Genomic DNA, 25,161 nt, shown 5'->3' with positions numbered 1-25,161 from the left:
TAGGTGGAAACGTCTGTTTTTTAATGAAATATCTACATAGGTGTATAGAGGCCCATTTCCAGCAACTATCACTCCAGTGTTCTAATGGTACATTGTGTTTGCTAATCGCCTTAGAAGACTAATGGATGATTAGAAAACCCTTGAAAACCCTTGTGCAATTATGTTAGCACAGCTGAAAACTGTTTTGCTGGTGAGAGAAGCTATAAAACTGGCCTTCCTTTGAGCTAGTTGAGTATCTGGAGCATCACATTTGTGGGTTCGATTATACTCTCAAAATGGCCAGAAAAAGAGAACTTTCATGTGAAACTCGCCAGTCTATTCTTGTTCTTAGAAATGAAGGCTATTCCATGCGAGAAATTGCGAAGAAACTGAAAATGTCCTACAACGGTGTGTACTACTCCTTTCAGAGAACAGCACAAACAGGCTCTAACCAGAGTAGAAAGAGAAGTGGGAGGCCCCGGTGCACAACTCAGCAAGAAGACAAGTATATTAGAGTCTCTAGTTTGAGAAATAGACGCCTCACAGTTCCTCAACTGGCAGCTTCTTTAAATGGTACCCGCAAAACGCCAGTGTCAACGTCTACAGTGAAGAGGCGACTCCGGGATGCTGGCCTTCCAGGCAGAGTGGCAAAGAAAAAGCCATATCTGAGACTGGCCAATAAAAAGAAAAGATTGATATGGGCAAAAGAACACAGACATTGGACAGAGGAAGATTGGAAAAAAGTGTTATGGACAGACGAATCAAAGTTTGAGGTGTTTGGATCACACAGAAGAACATTTGTGAGACGCAGAACAGGTGAAAAGATGCTGGAAGAGTGCCTGACGCCATCTGTCAAGCATGGTGGAGGTAATGTGATGGTCTGGGGCTGCTTTGGTGCTGGTAAAGTGGGAGATTTGTACAAGGTAAAGGGATTTTAAATAAGGAAGGCTATACTCCATTTTGCAACGCCATGCCATACCCTGTGGACAGCGCTTGATTGGAGCCAATTTCCTCCTACAACAGGACAATGACCAGCACACCTCCAAATTATGCAAGAACTATTTGGGAAGAAGCAGGCAGCTGGTATGCTGTCTGTAATGGAGTGGCCAGTGCAGCCACCAGATCTCAACCCCATTGAGCTGTTGTGGGAGCAGCTTGACCGTAGGGTACGCAAGAAGTGCCCATCAAGCCAATCCAACTTGTGGGAGGTGCTTCAGGAAGCGGGGGGTGAAATTTCTACAGATTACCTCAACAAATTAACAGCTAGAATGCCAAAGGTCTGCAATGCTGTAATTGCTGCAAATGGAGCATTCTTTGACGAAAGCAAAGTTTGAAGAACAAAATTAATATTTCAAATAAAAATCATTATTTCTAACCTTGTCAATGTCTTGACTATATTTTCTATTCATTTTGCAACTCATTTGATAAATAAAAGTGTGAGTTTTCATGGAAAACACGAAATTGTCTGGGTGACCCCAAACTTTTGAACGGTAGTGTATATGTGTTGAGTGATCTGTGAAAGGCCACAGGACTAACACAGTTCATTTCACTGAAAACATTGGTGCTGAAAGCTGCCTGAGGCAGAAATGGTGCATTGACAAAGTACTCTGTAATAACTGCTAATACGTCAATTTCTTTTCAAATGCATTTATAACATCCCTTCTAGCTAAACCCTCTCATCCTGTCCAAAGGACTCTCCAACAGCCAGAATGCAGTCTTTGTGAAAGTGTAACAACACAGACAGTCCCTTCCTGTCCTCTGTGTGGGGGAGTCACTACAGCAGGACATCAAGATAAGGCTGCTGTTAAAAGATAACAAGATGGATAATCCTTTTTCTTCTCCTCTTTTTTCTCTGTACAGGCAGTGAAACAGGTCTGATGTTTCAAGGCTGGAGTCTCTTCTTCACTCAGAGGTTCTTTGAGGCAGGTGTAGTAAAAGCACCTGAGTGCTGAGCCCTGTAGGAAGCTGCAGGCAAAGACTGTCAGTTGTTGTTACAGCTTAACCGAGACCGCTGGGTTTGTTCATGCCTCTAGCTCACATTCGCAGCCTAGACATGAGGAGAGAGCTCAAAACGACCACTCTAGTCTACATACACCGTTAAGTGACAGGACACGTTTGGGAATGTTAAAAATAACTCCACTGCACTAGTTTAGCTATCCTGCAGTGCTACAATTTTGCTCCTGACATATTATGATAGTATTTATTCTTCATGTTGTGTTCTTAAACTGTGCATGAGATGAAGCTTGTCATACTCACAAAGAGGAGCATAGCGTCTGGACAGTGGAGATAAATGCACCATTAAAAGGGGCAGATTTGAAGGGATTCCAGATTCTCGCAAATGTGCACCGCAGCGAGTGAGCAGTTTTAACCCTGATAGTCTCAAAGGCTAATTAGATCCATCTCCACAACATAAATAAAAAGAATCTTAGAGACCTGATTACTGCAAACTCCTCAAGAAAACATTAAACACAGTGCACATCGACATATAAGTTATCCCCACATTAATTTTAACTCCAAAGCGTGAAATTGCCACAGAATCAAAGAGCAGCTACTGTACTACTTTGTACCACAGAGCAGAGTAAAGCCGTTAGTGGAGATGCAATAAGGAGCCCATCCACTCCAGTTAAAAGCAGTTGCACACGCAACATCTTTCATCATTTATTTCAGTTTCTAATGATAATAGCTTCAAGAAACACGTAAACATGAAGCTTATTTTCAACTGAGGTTGTACTACGTTTGTAATAGCCTGTAATATTTTCCACTTGGTAAAGTTGAATCAGAACACATTCAAGATGTGCTTACATTTTTCTGTTATGCTTACGGTGACACTTGTGGTTGATCTGGTGTATGTTCTTATGCTACAGTCAACACTTGAGCTCCATTCTCACAAATTTTTCAGTTATAAAAACATCACTACTACATTTATGCCTGGAATGCACATTACTCCAGAGTTTGAGAGCCCTAAAACTGAGACTTCTGCAAATGATCGAGCAGACACCTAGTCTGGCTTCCTGATTGGGCCTGATCAGTCTTAACATATTCTTCCCTGATCTGTCACTCTCCTATCACACAACCCATTTCTGAAGAAAACAAATGGCATCAGCCCCGACTACCAGCAATGACTGCAACAAAATAACAGGTTATAAGCGTTGCTAACACTATTTTCAGACATGAACTCCAGAGGATGACTTCAGAATTGTGTCTGGACTTTCTCTGGAGGTTGCCTTTAACACATGAACAACGCAGCAGGAGTTTATCCATCCAAATGCATTCACCACAACACAGAACTCAGTTTTGCATCTGTTGTGTGTTAGAATCGTCATCACCACCCCCACTCGCTCGCAGTGAATCCTCCAGAGGATCTGCTTTGTACTCACATGAGCTTATTTGGACGTCCTCCAGAGATTTTACCAGTAGGCTGGCAGGAGAAACTCCAGAGAAAGTCTGGAGCCACTCACTTTGACAAATCAGGCTTGTGTTGAAGTAGCTGCAATGAGCAGATACTTTGTCAGAAATCGACACAAGAGCAGCTGCTGCTTCCATTACCAGGTCAAACTCACTTAAACAAAGAAATCAGTTAATAATTGGACTTCTGCCATCTGATGTCATGCTGCTCTAGAAGAAAAGTTGTTCATCTTGGAGGGTAAGTGTGCGAAGCCTGTCACCTACATCTCTTCATCTAACAGTTCACGGTGGCTGCTCCTGATTGTCCCATTATTCAACCACTGATGGAAAAAAAAATGCAGCACAATAAACAATCCCAAACAATATTAACTTTACTGACAACAACAATGCACTTCCTGTGGCTGTAAGTATAGTACTTTGCAGGTTAAATGCTTTTATTGTGAAGCACCGGCAGTAGTATGTTCTGTTTGACATTGCATTGGCAGTAAATTAGCACACACAGCACATAATGGGAAAGACGGTCAGCAATAAACAGTAAGGCTGATAACAATGACTCACAATCCTTGTGAGTCCCTCATGCTAAGGTAGGGAGTCTGAATACTACTCAGCCATTACCAATAAAAACTATAATTATAATCATTGTGATTACTGAACGGCAGATTCACCTAAGATTTTATTAAAATAAAATGGTAAAATTTTCCTCAGAAATGGAAATATTTTTATATCAGGATGAACAAAAAAAGTAACATTCAACCTGTTTTGTCACAACAAACTTTAAATCAGTCAAGAAATATTCCTTTAATTATCAGGAGTATGACTACACCTTCTACATTTGAAGCTTTGACTTTATTCCATCCTGACAATATCTTGTTAAAACATATGTGGCTAAATAATAAAACATTGCAACATACTAACAATCCAACACCAAAAGAAGATTCTGCAAGGTCGTCTAGTTGTTGAGTGTAGGGTGAATGTAGCAAAGTGCTTCTGCCTGAGACTTTCCATACAAGCCAACTCCCTAATGGCTCTTATGACATCTAAAATTGTCCGAACCCTGAGTTGTCTTGACAGGCAGCCAAACCCTGCTTATTGGTCAACCTGGATCAGGCTGACAGTACATAATCTCAGTGAAAGTGAATAGGGCAAAACGGTGACTGTTCACTGTATCGCCTGGACATGAAAATATGAAGCAACAAATACAAAATGTTGAATCAGACAACCTGATAGTAAATGTGTTGTGATGAGGTTTATGGTTTGTCAAACAAATATATTTCACACATATTTTACAGCAGATGGATTGTCACAGACTTGTGATGTCCACACAAGTCACATCTTTTTCACAAAGTCTTTAAAGCTCTCAGTGTGTTACAGCTCTGTTTATGGCCCCTTAATAAGAGTTGGAGGTAAGAGACTTTTTAGGAGATAAAATGCCAGGTGACATTGCAGGCAGCCACAGGCTCTTTTTATGTGTCCATGGGTCATTAATCTACTAACTCTAGCCACTGAGTTGTGTTACAGCACTAACTGTCTGATAAATCATCTCCCTGCTCATATCAGATAGATATCCTGTCCCAGAGGGATTAAATGTAGAGCTGATGTTCCTCCACGTTGTGAGCAGAGCTGCCGGTACGACTGAGATGGAATGGTGTTACTTTTCTCCTCCCAATTATCAGCCACCAGAGAAAGTCAGCCAGCCAGCCAGCCACGCAGCTGTATGTGTGCCCATGAATTATACATGTGCTCCATTAAGACACTTAACAGCTGGTTCTTTTGGAACTTACCAGCAACAACTGCAGCTTGGTGGCCCCTGTGCGCCGCTTATTAAAACAGCAGCACTAGTGATTAAGGTTGTGCAGTAATGTGCGCTCTGACCATCATAAACCAGCCAGTCACTGAGCTATTTTCAGTTCAATCTCATCTCTCTGGAGGGCGACTGGGCCAGCTGCCGATTCCCTCACATGGTGGCGAGATGCACTACAGTAATTAAATGTGTGTTGTGGCTTGCTGACCTTGCCGTGGTTCAGGCGATGAGCCTTTTCTATGCCCAACTGTGACAGATGTGCTGATCATCATACATATACATCTAGCACTGGAGCAGCAGTGTTTCTGTTGCATTTGTGTTCTGGGGTTTTTTGGTGTCAAAATCGAATGATTTTTTTAATTTTCATCACTTTTCAATTGTTGTATTTGTTGTATATTTTCATGTTTTTTAAGTGGCATCGCTTCTTAATTAGCTTTTCATGTTTCTCCTAATGGAAATGTTTTGGGCCATTGCAGTGCGCTTGATGGCCGTCGTATGTTTACACTGCTCTCTTGGAATACACTGACTTTTGGTTTGTCTGGCTGACTAGTTTGAAAATTAGAACAATGTATGTACAATATCACAGATCATTTAGGTATAATAATAATTCTATAATAATATTCATATACAAATGGTTCATTTCTACAATTTTGCATATTCAAGAAACTAAGAATGGAGTGGTGTGTTTTCCTTTCTCTCTCACTGCGATCAGGTGTGTCTCTATCATTATTTTTTCACAGTACCATAGCCAAATGAGAAGAAAGAAAACACCACTTTGACAGTTCTCTATCATGTTTTGTTGGCAATTAATGGGCATGCTAGGTTCTGTGTCCTCTCCTCTGCCTGTAAAATGAGAGCTATCTGAATACCTAAAGCCTGTTTCTTAATTCGCCACGGATCTTAGAAGTAGAAAACGTATCAAGTGTCTGAGACAAACTGAACCGGTCAGTGAATCACAGCAGCGGGAGGAGGATGGACTGATACTGACTAATGTCTCTTCCTCAGTCTTTCTAAACGTCATTCTGTATTTTGATGTCAGGAGTAGTGCTTCTTTAAATGATATTTTAGATTTGTCACCAGGACATACTGTGTAAAAAGTACCTTTGCTGATCTTAATTTTTCTACTCTGGAAACATTATTTAATTATATTTTAATTATAATTCAATTTTAATCCTGTTTTGAATCTATTTGTTTTAGTGATCATTTAAAAATGTGCATGCATCAAGTTGCATCAATAATCTTTTTTAAATCACATCAAAGATTCCTGAACTGGAATCAAATCATAAGTTGCTTCACAAATGAATAAATAAATAAAATTTTCTTTGAATTATTTCCAACCTCACAAACCACCACCCCCCAGACAACATCTACACCCAGTGAAAACCCAGTGAAAACCATGACTGCAATGACCTGATTCCCTGTGGGGAAAGGTTTCATCTAATCTCATGTAATGCATTTTTCATGAAAATAAGTATTTACTTGCATTAATTTTTTCAAAGGAGATTAGGGCCACTTTGTAAATATGCTACAGCCGGCATGTGCAGCAGCCTCTTTCTTTCACATCTTACCACACCTAAAAACACACTGACAGAATCTTATATGATTCAACACTGTAATTCATCCAGATAATTCTGAGATTCACTATACAACCCCACTTGATATACAGTGGGGTCTACATTTGTACAGAGTCACAGACTCAAACCTGTGAGTAGGTGCACTGCAGACCCTTCAATTTAGCTTCAGCTTGATTATGACACAAAAAAAAAAAAGGTACAAAAAACAGGATTTTATGGTTCTAATTCTATGTTGCATTGTATTAGTATTCTTAACACTCATAACAAACTTCTGCCTGCATCTTGAAATTTAGCTGCCCAACTGCATTCCTATAATTCTTAAAACTACAAAACAAGCAATCCCACTCTCAAAATCCAACTCCAAAAAAATCAAAGTTGGATTTTGTGCATGGCAACAGGCTTTTTTTTTTTTAAATAACAAATCCCTTTTCTTATAGGGACAGGCGTTATTAGCATAAACATACTTTGACATGATGATTAAACATCAGACTAAGACAGAAAGAGACTGACTTCGATATCAGTTAGACGGGGAGAAAATTCAAGTGGGACTGAATCAAGAGAGGAGCTTTTTTACAGACATTTGTTTGCCTTTCGCACCATACCCGCACTCGACAATGTGTAATGTTTTTCAATGAGATAGGTGCTAAAAATGGCTCGTTCAACAGCTGCTTTACCCCCTCCTCCTCCCAAAAATTCACCCCACCTTCTGCTTATGTCGCTCATTTTCTAAGCCATAATATTTTTCAAGATTAGACACACAATTAACTCTAATGTTCTTAGCGGAGAGAGTGGGGGCTTACTGCTGGGGGACAAAATATAATCATCTTCCCACAACTCAGCTCTGTGTAAGACAACGCCTGGACATAAGCTGATAATAATGTGACATGCACAATACAATATAAAGTGGTTATCACCAAAATGATGCATCCGCTGGAGGTCGGACCTGGCAACAAAGGATTAATTATCAGAGTAAATTGACAGGTGTGTTTTACACGATCTAGTAATTCTTGTCCTCATATATATTTATATATATAGGCTCCTACTAAGCTACATTCTTTAACAATGCACAATGTATGATCTTTCAGTGGTTAAAGCATGTGTAGAGCTGAGCTGACACCTAGCTAGCAGGTACACAGAAACAGACTGCACACAGGCACCTGCAGGTGCAGCACCCTGGGGACCTGCCTGCCACAATGGGTATCATCACAGTTCGAGGGCCAGCTCTAATGCCGTGAGAATATTATGAAAAATAACCAGAATACATTAAGTGCAGGAAAAAAAACATGCCAAGTTCAGAGAAGTGGAAGAACCAGACGTAGAAGAGTACTTTAAAGACCTGAATGCTAGATGTGTAATATTTTGTAATTCCATTCAACAATCAAAACACATAGTATTCTCCTGTATAAAGTATACATCTCAGAATGGAGATATTGTAGCAAAATATATGAATAGATTTCCTTCTTTGTTTTGGTGTTTTGTGCCACTACAACTGAGTAAATAAATGCCCCATTATTAAAACAGTGACAATTACCTTTAAAAAGGGAATACCAAATGAAAACTGCATGCAGCTTTTATCATTGAGTCTGAGCCTTCATTAAAACCATGTCTACAAAATAGAAATGCTTATAATATGGCACAGACTTCCTTTTAAACATTTAATGATTTCCAGTCACAGTTTTCCAAAAATATTCATACAGCAGTTTATAACAAAATCCTTCACATCTCCTTACCTGGTGTGTGCGTATTCTCTGCTTTTTATCTACAGAAAAATCGAATTCTGCCGATGATCATTTGAGATTTGTGAAATCCTTATCCTCAGTATCATCACAATGAACAGCTTATTTCATAGAGCACATAATTCCTCATTAGGAGCAGAGGTCGTTATGGGTGCTGCAGAGCTGGGCATCAAGTGGCTAAATGATAAATGCACTTTGGGCTGTTTATTGCCCTGCCACTGAGATACAATGATGATGACCGATTGGACTCTAGAGAGCGGGGGGGAAAAGATCAGTGAGTGCAGTGACCTTGTTTTAAATAATAGGTTACACAGGTAGCAGAGGGAAAACCTCTCCTTCAGTACAATCCCTGATGTCATCTTGTATTTCAAGCATTTCGGAGATGCCATCAGAGACGTATAGTCCATTCTGTACTGTGTCTCCAAAGGACATGAAAATATTGTATGTTTAAATAATGGATGATGAAACAAGACCAAAAAAGGTCTGTCGTTCCTAAAGGCTCCAATATTGATAACATTATGTTTTCATAGTCAATTAGAGATAGTGTGATGTTATGAGATGCTATAAAAATAGCCTGTGCTGTTGTAGGCTACAAGCCAGATGGATAATGACACAATTCTAATTGTTTCTAAATGTGAGTCCTAATGTTTAACTGCCACATATTGTATCCAAATCCCCAAAATTTGCAACACAGATTTTTAAACGAAGGCAAAAGGCAATTGACTCCTTCCCCATCGCCAGAGTTGGCCTCAATTCTTTTACTTGGTTGATCATATTCAACTTCACCACCTCGCTGTCTTGCCAAATTGTGTCACTTTCCCTCACTGCAGATCGAAGCTACAGCCGATAAAACTCAAGTCTACTGAAGATTCATCTGACCCAGGAATGAATGCAGATTGTATCCATTCCCATTGCAAATAAAAGCCATTTATGTGTTAGTGTGTTTTTTTTAACCAGTTGAAAAGGGACTTTATAGTTCCTCTAATGTCCTTTATAGTTCCTCATTGTGTATTTGTTGTTCCTCTTCTCATCAAGTGATTATTTATGTATTTCAACACTGGATTTTGGGGATTTGTTTGCCTTGAAAAATATTTGAATTTTACAGTAGAACGCAAGTAGGGTAGAGTAATCGTCTGTAGTCTGTCATTGTATTGCGAATATGATATTGTCATTGTCAGAGATTACCAATAAATGATCTGACTGTCGAAAGTCTTCATTTGTTTCTGTCATTACTGATTTTAAATGTGACTATAGAGGTTCTCACAGCACTGTTCTTCTGTTGATTTTGTCAATGGTGTGATATAAAATGACTTTACCAGCAGCTTCATAAGGGCTGCTGGTTAAGGAAGTATTTTTCATCCAACTGTTTGACAATGGAAACAGGAAAAAAAAACTAAATGAGAATATCTATTTGAGGATTTGGCTGCATAATAAGGGAGCAGGGAAAAGGACTTAATGAAGGTTCTCCCTCAGTCTGTTGCCCTTTCTCTAATCATTAACACAAAAAAAATAGTTTTGCTGAATGTGTTAAGACAAAGTCAGTGTTGATGAAACGCTAAATGAAAATTTAACTTTAAATCACATGCTTACGGGTGTTATACAATAAATTTTACACATCAGACATTTGCCTTTCCAGCAAAAAAAGACCTGTCGTACAAAGCTTAAGAGGCAGAGAAAAGAGCAGTGGGTCATTTGCGGCTCAAAGACCCAGTGGAAGGATGGACAAACGGACGGACGGATATCACAGATACACACAGAAATAAAAGCAGTTAAGATAAAACTAATACTGGTTTCATGGTAAACAGGGTAAATTCCAGAGGGTTAGTAATACTTCCAAACAAGTATTTGATTACCACACTTTAAAAAGCTCACGGTAAATGCTGTCAAGCATCAATCAAAGTTTGCAGCAGTCTCCCAGATGCAGATTCCCAGGCACAACTTACAATATGGGTTTGTTTTGCATCAGTGGAAACATGGAGGAAAGCAGTGACAGTGCTCCAGAGATTTTATCATCACCATTCCTTAATATCAGCAGAGAAAAGACAATCTGGGATCATCTTTGCATTGTCCATTACTAGGCCTTTCCCCTTAGTAACTGTTGCTACCTGTGTCTAGGGATGTCGGGATTATTTACCAAAACCGCAGTTTCATAACGTCACAGTTTCATAACCGTAAGAATTGTAAAAACTGCGATATCTAACTATAGTGTCCTGCCTCTCGCGAGTCACGTAATTTGTGTGCGCGCCGTACGGTGTAATCTGCTGCTAGTCACGTAATTTGTATGTGCGCTGTGCATTGAAATCTCCTCCCGTGAGTCACGTTTTGTGTATGTGCGGTGCGATTGTTTGTGTGTGCAAGCCACTTAACTGAAACCTCAGTTGAGAAGAGGGAACTGATGTTAGAGCCTTAATTCCACCAACGCTGGCCAAAAAACTCCATCGGAGGAGAAATCAGCTCTGACCAGCTCTGAAGGAGCAGCTGACATCAAGACACACACAAACACACTCACCACCACTCTCTCTCTCTCTTCCTATTAACCATGATAAATTACTTTAAATAGCCAAACGTTACACTAAAAACTAAATGCATATAGTTGTAAATATATATATATATATATATATTTCATTAGCTATATATTGCGTGTTGTGTGTCTTTTTCCTTCTATAGTATCGATAATCGTGAAAACCATGATATTTCCTCTGACAATAATTGTGGCACCAAAATTTCATATTGTGACATCCCTACCTGTGTCCAGGTTGCCCTCCTCTAAAGCTACGTTCACACTGCAAGCCTTAGTGCTCAATTGTTTATGTAGCTGTTCCATTATCTTTTAAAATGTGGCCAGTATCAGACTCCAATGTGAACTGGTCATGGCCCTGATGTGACCCACATGCACAGAAGAACAACAAGACGTCACACACAGCACACTGTGTAAGGAAGTAAACAAGGAGAAGTCGGTAATAAACATGGACGTCACTGATGTGAGCGTTTATGCTTTATTATTCTCTTGATCTGCCTTCAAACACAGAGCGGTTACGATACGACCCCTCAAGTTTTGCTTGTACAGATATGTCACTTCCAACCACTTGTGAGGTCTAAAACCTCACTGTCCCTCCACTGAGTACCTCCGTCGCAGCTTTTCGCCGGGTGCCTCCCACCCGCCCCTTCGCCTGCACAAAATTATGAGGAATGTTGATCTAGAGTGACGTAAAGGTCGCATTGAATTCCGATACGGGTCACATGGCTGTTCAGACTGAGGTCGCATTTCAAAAAATCTGACCTGTATCTGATTTAATACCATGTATAAAAGTGGACAAAATCTGATTTGAATCAGATTCCATGTGATTTGTGCGGTTCACAATGTCATTAAACAATCAGATCTGGGTCATTTCGGCCCGCTGTTTGAACAGAGTGTAACAGGACTTTGCAGTGATAACAGTGGAAACTTTACCACTTAAACTTGTAGTTATTAGGTTTGAAACTGTGGGTCATGTGAACACTAAAATAAAAACTGGCAACTGTAAACTCTCTGAACTAAATATGCTAGTATTAGCTCTGTGAGCTGGTTTGACGAGCTGTCTCCATCTCCCTTATTAAATTTGTCTGACTAACATGTTTTGAAATGAAAACCTTTTGAAAAAGGGTTCACTTGATGGTTACATACATGATGTTGTGCTGAAACTGAGGTAAAAGCTGTATGTCCCAGACAAAGAGTCGATGTCTTCACCGGCTCGTGATCCATGTAGTCGACATGGAAGCAGCAATGTAGAGCTAGTCTGGTATTTCAAATAAGATAAGTAAAATTTACAATCAAACTGTAGCACTTTAGGCACAACAGCGCTTGAGCTAAACATATTGGGCAATGTATCACATAACTAGGCTGCCTCTAGGAAGCCTGATGCTGTCAGCAGGACAATAATGTGGCCAAAGTATTATTAGTTTATTAACAAGTTAGAAGACATTCAAACTTGAGATATCTGTCAATATAATATTGACCTTACGAATGAAAGGCTCAAGCAGTTCTTCCCACAAGAATGTCTGGCAGCTGACCAGGAGGCAGTGAAAAGGAATGAGCTCTGAATACAGAGAAGCTGCACAGCCATTAAAAGCACTCAGAAACAAGCACCACTATTAATCATCTTCACTGATTCTTCAGCAGGCAGCAACTTGTTCATTCTGTAATTCAGACATGAAATGGACGAGGGGAAAGCTAGGGTAATGTGGCGAGGTAAAGGCATGATCAGCGTTTCACACTCCTATAAAAAGGTGAACAAGAGTTGGCACAGGGCTTGTACAGGGCCAGCATGTTAAAATATTAACGTCCAGGGCTGTGAATATTCAAGCACAGTTGTCCCCATCATGAGATTGTGGAGGACAACGCAGTGTCCCTGGAGGGTAATCCGATTCTACGTGTTCCTCCTTCATTTCCAAGGACAGGAGGCTCGAGGCAGGGCGGATACCTGCTTGGTTAGAGGTGAAGCTGCGGCCGCAACATGTTGCAGCCAAAAGGAGCCAAGTAGTGACATCGGACTGCTGGGTCATGACAAGTTAACGTGACCTCATGTCCTTATTATGGACTTAAATTAAGATCAAATGATTTTAAGCTTGTAACGTGGCTTTCAAAAAAAAAAAAAAAAATGTTAACATGTACAAATAGGAATTACTCCTTCAGATTTATTTTAGATTTTATAAGTGTCGATTTACAACTACAAACCTGTTATTTGTGAACACCACTTTATAAGCTCATCTTTTTTACCCTTATTTGAGCCCATACTTTACTGACACTATGGGACCATGTTCATGACTCTAAACATCTCTGTGGTTTTAACTATTTCGTCATGGTCCCGATCACTTTACAAGGCACACAGAGCTGTAAAAGTGAGAATAGTTGTTCTACCAATAACAGCTTCCCATAAAATCCCTGTTGTATCGAGATATTCAATACATCTGCAACAGCTATTGTGTGGTAAAACGGCACCTAATACATACATGAAAGCAAGGGGGGGGGGTAGCTATCTAGAACAACCCACGCATGCACGCACACACACACAAACAAACCCTGGATATGCGTGTCTGTTTTCAAAAGGTAACCAAGCAACCAGTTCCTGCCAGGACCTTTGGTTGTAGGCTTATCAGGTAACTGCTTTCTGCGCCTGCTCACTGTTTCACCAGGTTTCTGTTTATCTTAGGTTAGTGGCTTCACTCTTGGGGGGGGGGAGGAGAAGAGATGACAGTAGCAGGGAACATGACAGTTCAGGTCCCATGCAAGAAATCAAACAGGCATAAAGCTCAGGCTGCTGAATGGAAATCAAGACGAGTCAGATGAGATAGGGAAGAGGTGAACAGACATGACACACAGTGCTAACCACAATCACTTATGATGGACAACTAATGATGATAGAGTGAATGAGATGCACGTGATCAGTCAACATACAGCCTTTAGAACCAGTGCTACAGACTAAATATTTGATTATTTATCTATTTTTGACATCTCACGTGACTTCATGATGACCTGGTAAAACAATCCCCTTTCAAATAATGACTGCTTGAAAAACCAAATGACCAAATTTAATTCAATTTCATAAAGTGAAGGCTGAAGTAATGTCATCTGCAGTTTTATAGACCCTAAATCCTCAGCACTGGTCATATTTCAAGGACTTTACTTCTCCCACTTGTAATTTTATTACTTTTACCAATATTTCACATTGAATGCAGAGCCACGTGGACAAATGGAGCAGAAGGACGCGACTTGTTATGTTGCCATTTAAGAGAGGTTAGCACATCACTGTGCATTTCTAAGCCATGCTAAAAGAATGCTACGAGTCTGGCAGATAGTGTTCCTGTCTGCTGAAGTGGAACAGCGCCCAAATGACGAGGCCGCGATGCCATTAGGATGGTAATGAGTCCCAACTAGTGTACATAACAATGTGAGTCATGAGACAAAAGAGGACTAACAACACACTATCTAACCTTAGATTACACTGCGTGCCCCAACATTTACATGGAGAGATGGAGAGCCTAAACAAAGCTCTTCTTCATTACATGCGGTTTCTCAAAAATCAGTAGACTGGAACCTCATTGGCCTGAACATAGCTCGGTGGCTTCCCATGAAAATCTCAGAAAACATTTCAGTAACTATACGACAGAATTTCACTGACTGAAGCCAAGACACAATCCTGAAGCAAAAGTTTCACAAACTATTGTTTCTAGTGGGAGGAGTGATCTGTTGGTTTCAGTCTAAATTCCAGGACATTGAACAGCCACGCCCAAATGAGGTAGAACATTTAAATCAGGCCTCTGACTCAATTAACAAAAAAGGTTGAGTTAAGGCTAATACACAATTAGAAGGAAGACTCACTATAAACATTATTATTGTAGTTTTGATCAATGATGTTGCTGCATTTATTTCTCTGATGACAACTACATGACAGAAAATGGATGGAAAAAAGCCCCTGAAAATTCGAATGAGCCCTATTTATCACAAATTAATACATGTTGCAGCAGCATTTCTTTTTTAACAATGCTTCAGACGAATATGCCAAACAAAAGAATTAGTGGTTCAATTCCACTTTCAAACTGCTCTGATCGAAGTTTACACCACCATTTACACACCTGTAGTATCAACAACCAGCCTCTGAGGTCACTGGGTCTACACTTCCACCATATGTTGTCATGTAGAAACGTTTGAATAAGTAAATGACACCAGCATGTAACCTCTATGTGGTTAAGTCAGATGTGATAACCTGGGATTTCGCACCGGGGGTGTGGGGCGGGGGTCAGCAGCACTGCTGGCAGATGGCAGACAAAAAAAAGCCTGTACTTTGAAGTCCTGTCGCCACAGGTTTAAATGCGGATCAGACCATTGTGTTAACCAGCAGATTCTAAACCAAGAACACACCACAGTGGAAAACCCCCGAATATAAACACATACACATCATCTACCTAGTTCTTCAATCCGACTAGAAGATCCAGCATCACGACTGGTATGAGGGCAAATAAACCAGTCTCTTAATGGGGTTGAGATAAATGTGTCCAAAAGCACATGCGACACTAGCAAACTTTGCCTTATCGCACATGCTAACCCCCTTTTCTTTACTCTTTACGTTCCTCGCTCTTTCTCGTTATACAGAAACAACTGCTAAAAAAAAAACACATCGATAAATACATACTCTGAAACACTTGACCTGTTTTAGTTGTAGTTTAACTGTTACAGTTTAAATTCGCTTTAGCCGGAGTGTGTTCTGGCGCTAGCTCACCAAACTGACCTTGGGTCAGTTTCTCCCTGTTGGCTAATCCCAGTAAAGTGTGTTCAGCTGCGGTTTGTAACTTCTGTTCACGTCACATTGACGCACCGGCGGTTCAAGTTAAAGTATTTATCACGGAAGAAAAAGGTCAGTTTCGCCGGAGTGGACGCTGCTGACCACTCGCTGCCGTTTCACAGACAAAAAGAATCCTGTGAAAACGTGTCGGTGGTTTGCGGGAGAAATGAAACTTACCTGCGGACAGACTCAGCAGGACGAAGCACAACCGGGCCACACGCAGCTCCATCACTGTTCCGGCTAATCCACGACTTCTTCACTGAAACTTCGTCAAACTACTTGGAGCTCGAGTGAAACGCGGCAGCTCAGCTCGATCGAGGTATCCACTATCCACACTCCTCCTCCTCCTCCTCTTCCTCTTTCCTCTTCCCGCTCCTCCTCCTCCTCCTCTCTGCAGGTGCACAGCGGAGCGCGCCCCAGGCTGTCACGTGACACCCGCCTTGCCCAAACAGCATCACTCTGACGCCCCCTGCTGGTGAGAACAGGACGCTGATCGGTACACCGTGTTTATCCATGGAGGGAGAAGTGAGGTCTGATCATCCACGACAGGAAACAACCCCCGTTTTGAGCTTCTCAAATGTTCCCCTCTCACAGTTTATACCCCAAACTGTCACAACAACATAGTTATTTATGTTTGTATACTTTTTTAGATAAGCCATTAAAAGGAATAAGTAAACATGCAAGAAAAATGCAAGACAACATATATAGAATATATACAGTATAATGGATTCCAGGAGGAGTTGGATTGCACAGTTAAATGAGTTTAACCCGAGTTTTATAATGCAGTCCCAGAATTGGTGTCTGTGGTCTAAAGGGAGCAGGCCTGGTTGTTCAGTTAATAATTTAAATTGTACATTATCTGCTCACAGTCTATATTATTTCTATTCTATTAATATTGTCATACTTCGTTGTGTTTATTGCATGTTTATTTTTTGTCCTCTTTGCTGCAGCAACAACAAAGTTCCCCATTGTGGGACAAATAAGATTTTCTTCATATCTTATCAATTAAGTTGTCATCTATGTACTGTTAATTTAATCAAGATATTATTTTCAGAAACAATGACAATGGAGCAAAACTAGATATTCAGCACTGTGCAAAAGTTTTAGGCACTTCACATCACACCATGGGCAAGGTGATCTATTCTGTCCTAAATTCATTCTGCAACATGAAAAGTAATTTCATAGACAGGAACAAAGAGTCCTGCACTACATGGCATGGTCCCCAAAATTCACCAAACTCAACATCAGGGACTGATGATAAAGCCCCTTTCATATTTTGTGATTTATCATTAAATGAACCCTCTAAACTTCCATTTACCTGATTTGTTATCACAAAAAAAACATTCCAAAACCAATATTACACATAACCATCATACTTGGAGGATACTTTAGAAACCAGGAAAAAAAATAAACAAGATCATGCTTGGAACGTGTGTTTAATAAAACATCATAAATTTAGGCCTATACATCTGAGAATTCTACACTATGAATAAATAAAACTCATCACAAAAGGACCGCAGTAAGTGGCATACATGAACGTCTCCCTTTGTAAAAATAGAGTACTTCAAGATAACATGTGTAGTATTCCCATTTCAATATCCAATTGAATACAAGTGATTTATTCAAACTTTAACAAATGGTCTAAAGTGCAAAAAAAGTCAAAACGATCAACATTTACGCTATAAAAATTATTATTATTTTTTTTTAAAAAAGTGTTCAGTCGTCTTAAGGTCGCGTTGCCTTCAGATTTTTTTGTCCAGTGTGAACAATATGCACCATTATTCCTACATGTAAGGGTGTGCCAGGTTTGTGTCCCAGTAACCAGGTCCTGTTCTGTAGCTTGGGGGAACCCACAGTTTCTGCCTTGAAGTGTGGGGGGCTGTGCTGCGAGGTATGAAACCATGGTGAGGAAGGATGACACTTTTGTCAGTTACCATTTTTTTCGGATGCCATGGAGGAGCATTTGGGTTTATTCCCTTGAAAAAGAGAAAACACATTAGAAAAAAAACACTTAGTCTTGCCACAATTGTACAACCAGTGGGCATCAAACAAAATAAAGCAGTGTTATAAGTCACAAGCATGAGAAACGGATATTAGGATGACGAAATGTTATACAATACCTGGTAAGAACAGCGGCTGTAGTCAAGAGTAAGGGGGGAAGTGCGTGTGCTCTCCTCGTCGGAAGATGAACCTGAGTGATAGTCTGATGTCACCCTCTCCAAAGCGCTGGTCACCTTCTTTGCAACATCTTTGTCCTCTTCCTCATCACTAGGGAAAGTGGCCACTGAGAAGAAAGGATTTTGTTCCGCATACCTAATAATGGGAGATGAGGAGGAAAACATTTTTAATAGAACATACAGTACAGTAAGCTGTTTAAATGGAAACTCTTCTAGTCTTCAATAGTTTGGTTGAAGAAAATGTAATAATTAAATTTAATTAATTAAACATTGAGTGCAATTTGGTTTAGGGCAAGTAAAAGAAGAAAACCAAGATACAGACATGCACCAACAAACAATAAAAGAGCTGCTCAGCTGTGTCTAGCTAAAAGTGAATATTTCTTCCATTTTTTTTTTTTAATTACAAAAAATATTAATTAATCCACATGGCAGAAGGGAATTTAAAAGTAAGTGTGTAAATGGTAATGCCCATTTAAGCAATCAATGCAGATATAAGTACAAGTCAAACAACAAAAACATATGGAAATATACCTGTTAAGTGTCTCAGATCTGAATACTATATTATAAATGACAGATGAACTCTCAAACCCACCTGCAGCAGACCTCTCCAGGGTCCACCCACAATGTGAGCTCGCCGGGCAGTCCCAGGTCACTGTATTGAAGCCCACTCTCCCGGCAGGCCCGAAGGAGCTCTGGCTCCTGCCTGTGGAGCCTGTTGATCCGGATGCACCTGCAAAGCAAACAAAGCATTACAATAAAATCCAAAGTCTGAGGACATTCATTAAGAAAATGTTATACTGTGGAAAGTTTGCTATTCCATTGGGGTTCTCTAAAGATGGATGAGATTACATTTTCATAAGCATTAATTAAAAATGTCAACATATGGAGAGCAGCACCTGTATGCATGTCCTTTGCTGGGGTTTGCCGGGTACCAGTGCCCCTTGAACTTCTCCTGCAGTGCCACAGCCAGCCTCTCAACAAAGAGCTCGACTTTGTGAGACTCCAGCTGAGCTCCCGTTTTCACGAGCCTCTTCAGGAAGAACACCACAGCTGCAATTTCCCTCCTCATGTTTCACCAATGTCTCATTACACGTGGACAGACTCTGCAAGGGGAAATAATTGGAGATGAGCAACATTCAAATCACAACAGTTTGTAACGAAAACGGGATATGAACCTTTCTACCTTTTTGTTCAAATTTGAAAACCTACTGCTCGATGGCAGAATAAGAAACGTTCTCTCATCTTCACAACACTGTGCTCCACATAGCAGTATTTGCCCTTTCCTGATTTGTAATAACCAGTCACGAGTCATCAATCACTACACAATTTCACTTAGGAAAAGTGCAGACAGGGGTTTCCCAATGGCTTCTCCCTCCTTTACACTGAGACCATTGAAAACCTGTAAGGCATCAGAAAGCATCCAGCACCTTAACAACTCTGGGGCCAAACGGCTGCTACTTCAAAAGGAGAAGTGCAGAATGCTGACACGTAGAAACCGTTACTTTCAAACACTTCATTTGACACATATCCGTGTAGTTTTCCGTCAGATCCGTTGACTTTACGACACACACATCCCAGAAAGGCGGGCTCTGACGCACGAATTCCGGCAATCCACGCCTCCCCTCACTCAATAACATGGAGTTCACTCCACGTAGCGGGGGAGCGAACTGCTAGCGACACGAACACCATGTTGTGTTGACCGCGCCGAAATGCAACGGTAATTTACTATTGATATAGCAGTTATGGTTTCACATCAACAAATACATCACACATAAAAGTATATAGGGATAATGTTAGATTATCAGCACTAGCTCCACAGCCAAAGCGCCCCGTTGGAGCTAACAGCATCTCGTTGCCAACCATCACGTCAACTGTGCACAAAGTATCATTTGAACTTGTCACGCAAAGCGGGGATACATCGAGGTAGCGGATTCATTTATCTCAAACCCTGAGAGACGAGGACATGAACAGCTCCACTTACGGTCTCCTGCAGCATGTGGTCGAGGGACGAGTGGAGGAAGTGATGGAGACACACCAGAAGACGTGAAGCTGCTTATTAACCCCGCCCCTGCGTCGTTCTCATTGGCTGCACGCAGAACAAAGTAGTGCAGTGATTGGTGGAGCACATGCTCGTCAGTTAGTCATTATCATTATGACTCATATTGTTCGGTATGTGGCTTTTGTTTGTTGCCCCCTGGTTACATTGTTTACATTCGGATCTGGAATAATACATATATTTTCATTTACAGAATTTAAACAGAAAGTATTGAATTCCATTTATTCTAAAGCATTAGCACTTCACTAATAAGGCCATTCCCTCTGGTCTACTGAGAGAAATGCAAGGAAAAGGCCTGACTGGCAGTTTAAATGTAACCCTATGAGAGATGTAAATGTACTTTCAATGTATCCATGAAACCAGATTCTTTTTCTAGATTCGGACACAATGTTGATGGTAATTGAGTTTCCCAGTAACAAAGCTCAGCGCATCTGTCATCTATTTTATGAATGACTATGGATTAAATTGTATTCAGATACAGTGGAATGTTTCTTAAAAGCGATCACTGGTTTGATGATGCTTTTTGAAAAGAGGCATTATATTGTTATGATACGAATGACACTGATTCTGAAAGTGCCTTTATTCACAACATCTTTATTCATATGGAAAATACTACATTCCTTAATGCAAATGGTATAAAAAGAAACCACACATGCAACAATTTAAATAGAATTCAATATCTTCAATAATTTTAAGAAAATGTAAGTAAAGAATATAACAAGTAAGGTAACATCTACCTGTGTATGTCTTTCTGAATATAGATACAGGATTCATGGCTCTGATCAATTAACACAGTGTTGGAGTTAAACACATCAGTGTGAATGGTTTAGTGTGCTACTGTTCACAACAACACAACACAGCAACACAAGACAAACAATGTTTTTTACATTTTTTACAATTGGTTTTATTTATATATTAATTATGACAATAATACAATAATAATAACAATAAATTACCTCGTCATCAGTTAGTTTTCATATTTATTTTAACTGTTTGCTGATGATAAATGTAAGAACACGACATTAGGCAACCATCTGTTTTGAAAATCTTGAAGATTTCAGAGCATCTTTTATAACAACAATAATAATAATAATAACTTTATTTGTATCGCACTTATCTATACAAGGTTACAAAGTGCTTCACACAAAAGTCCATGGCAAAAATGAAGAATCGATTCTAACAATGTGAATTTTAAGTTTTTCGCTTTTTACTAATTATACAAAGATTTGGTGCAACCCTTTTGAAACAAATGGATAAGTGCAGCTACAATCACTACGATGGAATGACAAGAGGTAATAGAATCAAACTGCTCATCTTTCTGGATGGACTTCAATCTGACCAACAACTGGAAACAGCTGCAGGTGTCAGGAGGGAAATCTGTGGCAGTGGTTTCAGGAAAATCTGTGCGTGTGTCATGTTTTCACACACCACTAGGCAATGCATTACACATATTATTATTCCTCTTTTATATTTTGATTATTATCTGTGCCTAGTGGTGCATCACACATATTATTATTCTGCAAGATTATTATTGTGTGCATTATATTGCACACACCACTAGCCAATTACATAATATTATGTTTCCCGCTACCTGTAAGAAAGTATACTATTTAAAAATATTTTCATTTTTGTGTATATGGCGTGACTGTAGGAAAAGTCATCAAATGTCAGGCAAAAAAAATGACCTTTAGGGTATTTTTACTGCTGTCAAATGTCACAAAGGGTCATATTTGACCCAAACACTATGTGAGGGGTTAACTGGCAAATTGTGGTACTAAGGACTAAAAAGGATTATTTTACACAAACAGAAAAAAGCAACTTCAAGTGTTTTAAACATATAATTTAAGTAGTATTAAATGACATAATTCAAAAAATATTATTATTATTTTAAATGTAAATAAAATGTACTCATATAAATATCTTCATGAGTTAGAGTAAAACAAAAAGTATTTAATAAAATAAATGATTGTGAAAACTTCCTTCATCAGTTGGTGTTTTCATCACCATAGCAACCAGATGCGAACATTTGACTTTGAAGCTGATTTTGATTGACAGTGTAATTCCATCATAATTCCACTGGGGCTGTGACAACAACACGAATCTGATTGGACACCTTCAACAGGAGACCTCTGATTGGCTGTTGTCTTTTTGACTCTGCCTTAAATACAGTTAAAGTTGAAGACAGTTTGTTATTGCCTCTGACCTTGTGTGAGGTCATGTCTCACTCTTGAACTCTGTATTTATCAGCATGCTAACCTCTACAATTCAGGCTCATAATTCAAGTTTGATGATGCTACTGTAAAATATGAAGCTGCTGCTGTTACCTGCTGCTGTTAAATGTTGATAATGTGCTGGTTTCTGTGCTGGTTGTTGTGAAATATATTTATTCAAATGATACAAACCCCCTTGGAGTTGCACCAACTGGTTTCAAAGAGGTGGTTGCTTACATGACAAATGTGGGAATATTGTTGACGGCTTGTCTTGTGTTTTTTCTGCTCCTTATATTGATTCCTGTGGTATTCTTGTCATTTAATGTTGCTATTTAAATGAATGAGTGATACATTGATAGCGTGATATAACTCTAACTACAGTATTTAAGGCAAAGTCAAAAAGTCAGCAGCTGTCACTGCCAATCAAGTTCAGATTCAAATTCAAGTGTTCGCATCTGGTTGCTGTGACTGATGATGCTCATGCTTCTGTTTTCATCACCATAGCAACTAAGATGCGAACATTTTGACTTTGAAGCTGATTTTGATTGACAGTGTAATTCCATCATAATTTCCTAGGGCTGTGACTCAACAGCCACACGAATCTGATTGGACACCTTCAACAGGAGACCTCTGATTGGCTGTTGTCTTTTTGACTCTGCCTTAAATACAGTTAAGTTGAAGACAGTTTGTTTATTGCACTCTGACCTTGTGTGAGGTCATGTCTCCCACTGCTTGAACTCTGTATTCATCCAGCATGCTAACCTCTGCAATTCAGGCTCATAATTCAAAGTTTGAAATGATGCTACTGTAAAATATGAAGCTGCTGCTGTTGCACCTGCTGCTGTTAAATGTTGATAATGTGCTGGTTTCTGTGCTGGTTGTTGTAAATGTATTTATTCAAATGAGACAAAACCCCTTGAGTTGCACAACTGGTTTTCAAGAGGGTAGTTGCTTTTCATGACAAATGTGGGAATATTGTTGTGACTTGTCTTGTGTTTTCTGCTGCTTATATTGATTCTATTGGTATTCTTGCCATTTAATGTTGCTATTTAAATGAATGAGTGATACGTGATAGCGTGATACTAACTCTAACTACCCAGTATTTAAGTCAAAGATTGCAGCCATACTGCAATCAAATTCAGTTAAATCAAATGTTCGCATCCTGGTTGCTATGGTGACTGATGATGCTCATGCTTCTGTGTTTTCATCACCATAGCAACCAGATGTGAACATTTCGACTTTGAAAGCTGATTTTAGTTGACAGTGTAATTCCATCATAATTCCCTGGGCTGCTGACAGCAGCACGAATCTGATTGGACACCTTCAACAGCACACCTCCCTGATTGGCTGTTGTCTTGACTCTGCCTTAAATACGATTAAGTTGAAGACAGTTTTGTTATTGCACTCTGACCTTGTGTGAGGTCATGTCTCACTCTTGAACTCTGCTATTCATCAGCATGCTAACCTCTACAATTCAGGCTCATAATTCCAAGTTTGAAATGATGCTACTGTAAAATATGAAGCTGCTGCTGTTACCTGCTGCTGTTAAATGTTGATAATGTGCTGGTTTCTGTGCTGGTTGTTGTGAAATGTATTTATTTCAAATGAGACAAACCCCTTGAGTTACTTTGAACTGGTTTTCAAGAAGAAGTTTGCTTTCATGACAAATGTGGGAATATTGTTGGCGGCTTGTCTTGTGTTTTCTGCTGCTTATATTGATTCCTGTATTATTCTTGTCATTTAATGTTGCTATTTAAATGAATAGGTGATACGTGATAGCGTGATGCTAACTCTAACTACAGTATTTTAAAGGCAAAGTCAAAGTCAACAGCTGTCACTGCCAATCAAATTCAGATTCAAATTCAAATGTTAGCATCTGGTTTGCTATGGTGACTGATGATGCTCATGCTTCTGTGTTTTCATCACCATAGCAACCAGATGCGAACGATGACAGCTGATTTTAGATGATCTTTCAATTACATCATAATTCCACTGGGGCTGTGACAACAGCTTGCAGATCTGATTGGACACCTTCAACAGGAGACCTCTGATTGGCTGTTGTCTTTTTGACTCTGCCTTAAATACAGTTAAAGTTGAAGACAGTTTGTTATTGCACTCTGACCTTGTGTGAGTCATGTCTCCCACTCTTGAACTCTGTATTCATCAGCATGCTAACCTCTACAATTCAGGCTCATAATTCCAGAGTTTGAAATGATGCTACTGTAAAAATATGAAACTGCTGCTGTTACCTGCTGCTGTTAAATGGTAGTAATGTGCTGGTTTCTGTGCTGGTTGTTGTGAAATGTATTTATTCAAATGAGACAAACCCCTTGAGTTGCACCAACTGGTTTCAAAGGGTGGTTGCTTTCATGACAAATGTGGAATATTGTTGACGAAAAGCATCTTGTGTTTCTGCTGCTTATATTGATTCCTGTGGTATTCTTGTCATTTAATGTTGCTATTTAAATGAATGAGTGATACGTGATAGCGTGATGCTAACTCTAACTACAGTATTTAAGTCAAAAAGTCAACAGCTGTCACTGCCAATCAAATTCAGATTCAAATTCAAATGTTCGCATCTGGTTGCTATGGTGACTGATGATGCTCATGCTTCTGTGTTTTCATCACGTAGCAGCCAGATGCCCAGACATTTGACTTAGGCTGATTTTGATTGACAGTGTAATTCCATCATAATTCCACTGGGGCTGTGACAGCAGCAAGAATCTGATTGGACCTTCAACAGGACACCTCTGATTGGCTATTTGTCTTTTTGACTCTGCCTTAAATACAGTTAAACTTGAAGACAGTTTGTTGTGCACTCCTGACCTTGTGTAGGAGTCATGTCTCCCACTCTTGAACTCTGTATTCATCCAGCATACTAACCTCTACAATTCAGGCTCATAA

The 25,161-nt window shown here is 39.7% G+C and overlaps 2 protein-coding genes across 3 annotated transcripts in view; both read right to left on the bottom strand.

Moving 5' to 3' along the window:
• cxadr (CXADR Ig-like cell adhesion molecule) overlaps positions 1 to 16,197 on the bottom strand; it is a 44,107-nt gene extending 27,910 nt beyond the window's left edge. The window contains exon 1 of the mRNA XM_035179176.2: positions 15,992 to 16,197. Within this exon, the coding sequence (XP_035035067.1) occupies positions 15,992 to 16,043 (52 nt within the window). The 5' untranslated portion in view covers positions 16,044 to 16,197. The remainder of the gene's footprint in view (positions 1 to 15,991) is intronic.
• A 1,034-nt stretch (positions 16,198 to 17,231) lies between these two features.
• btg3 (B-cell translocation gene 3) lies at positions 17,232 to 20,053 on the bottom strand. Of its 2 annotated transcripts, none has more exons than XM_035177814.1 (5): positions 19,973 to 20,053; positions 18,888 to 19,094; positions 18,584 to 18,721; positions 17,935 to 18,127; positions 17,232 to 17,790 (listed from the first exon to the last, which is right to left on the bottom strand). In XM_035177814.1, the coding sequence occupies exons 2-5, from the start codon at positions 19,058 to 19,060 to the stop codon at positions 17,599 to 17,601; spliced, it is 696 nt and encodes a 231-aa protein (XP_035033705.1). In that variant the 5' UTR covers positions 19,061 to 19,094; positions 19,973 to 20,053; the 3' UTR covers positions 17,232 to 17,598. The 2 variants fall into 2 exon arrangements, with proteins under 2 accessions (XP_035033705.1, XP_035033706.1); XM_035177815.2 differs by lacking the exon at positions 19,973 to 20,053 and adding an exon at positions 19,175 to 19,510.
• Between the last annotated feature and the right edge of the window lie 5,108 nt (positions 20,054 to 25,161).

The sequence above is a fragment of the Hippoglossus stenolepis genome, chromosome 15 (assembly GCF_022539355.2).
Source record: "Hippoglossus stenolepis isolate QCI-W04-F060 chromosome 15, HSTE1.2, whole genome shotgun sequence".
In the NCBI taxonomy this organism is placed as follows: Eukaryota; Metazoa; Chordata; class Actinopteri; order Pleuronectiformes; family Pleuronectidae; genus Hippoglossus; species Hippoglossus stenolepis.
Note: the sequence above shows the minus strand (reverse complement) of the source record. Positions and strands in the feature narration are given on the sequence as shown.

Coding starts and splice junctions, on each gene's coding strand:
- btg3 (XM_035177814.1), bottom strand. CDS start 19,060: ATGAGGAGGGAAATTGCAGCTGTGGTGTTCTTCCTGAAGAGGCTCGTG. Junction 18,722..18,887: donor AGCAAAGGACATGCATACAG/GTGCTGCTCTCC, acceptor TTTGCTTTGCAG/GTGCATCCGGATCAACAGGC. Junction 18,128..18,583: donor CCTGGAGAGGTCTGCTGCAG/GTGGGTTTGAGA, acceptor TCCCATTATTAG/GTATGCGGAACAAAATCCTT.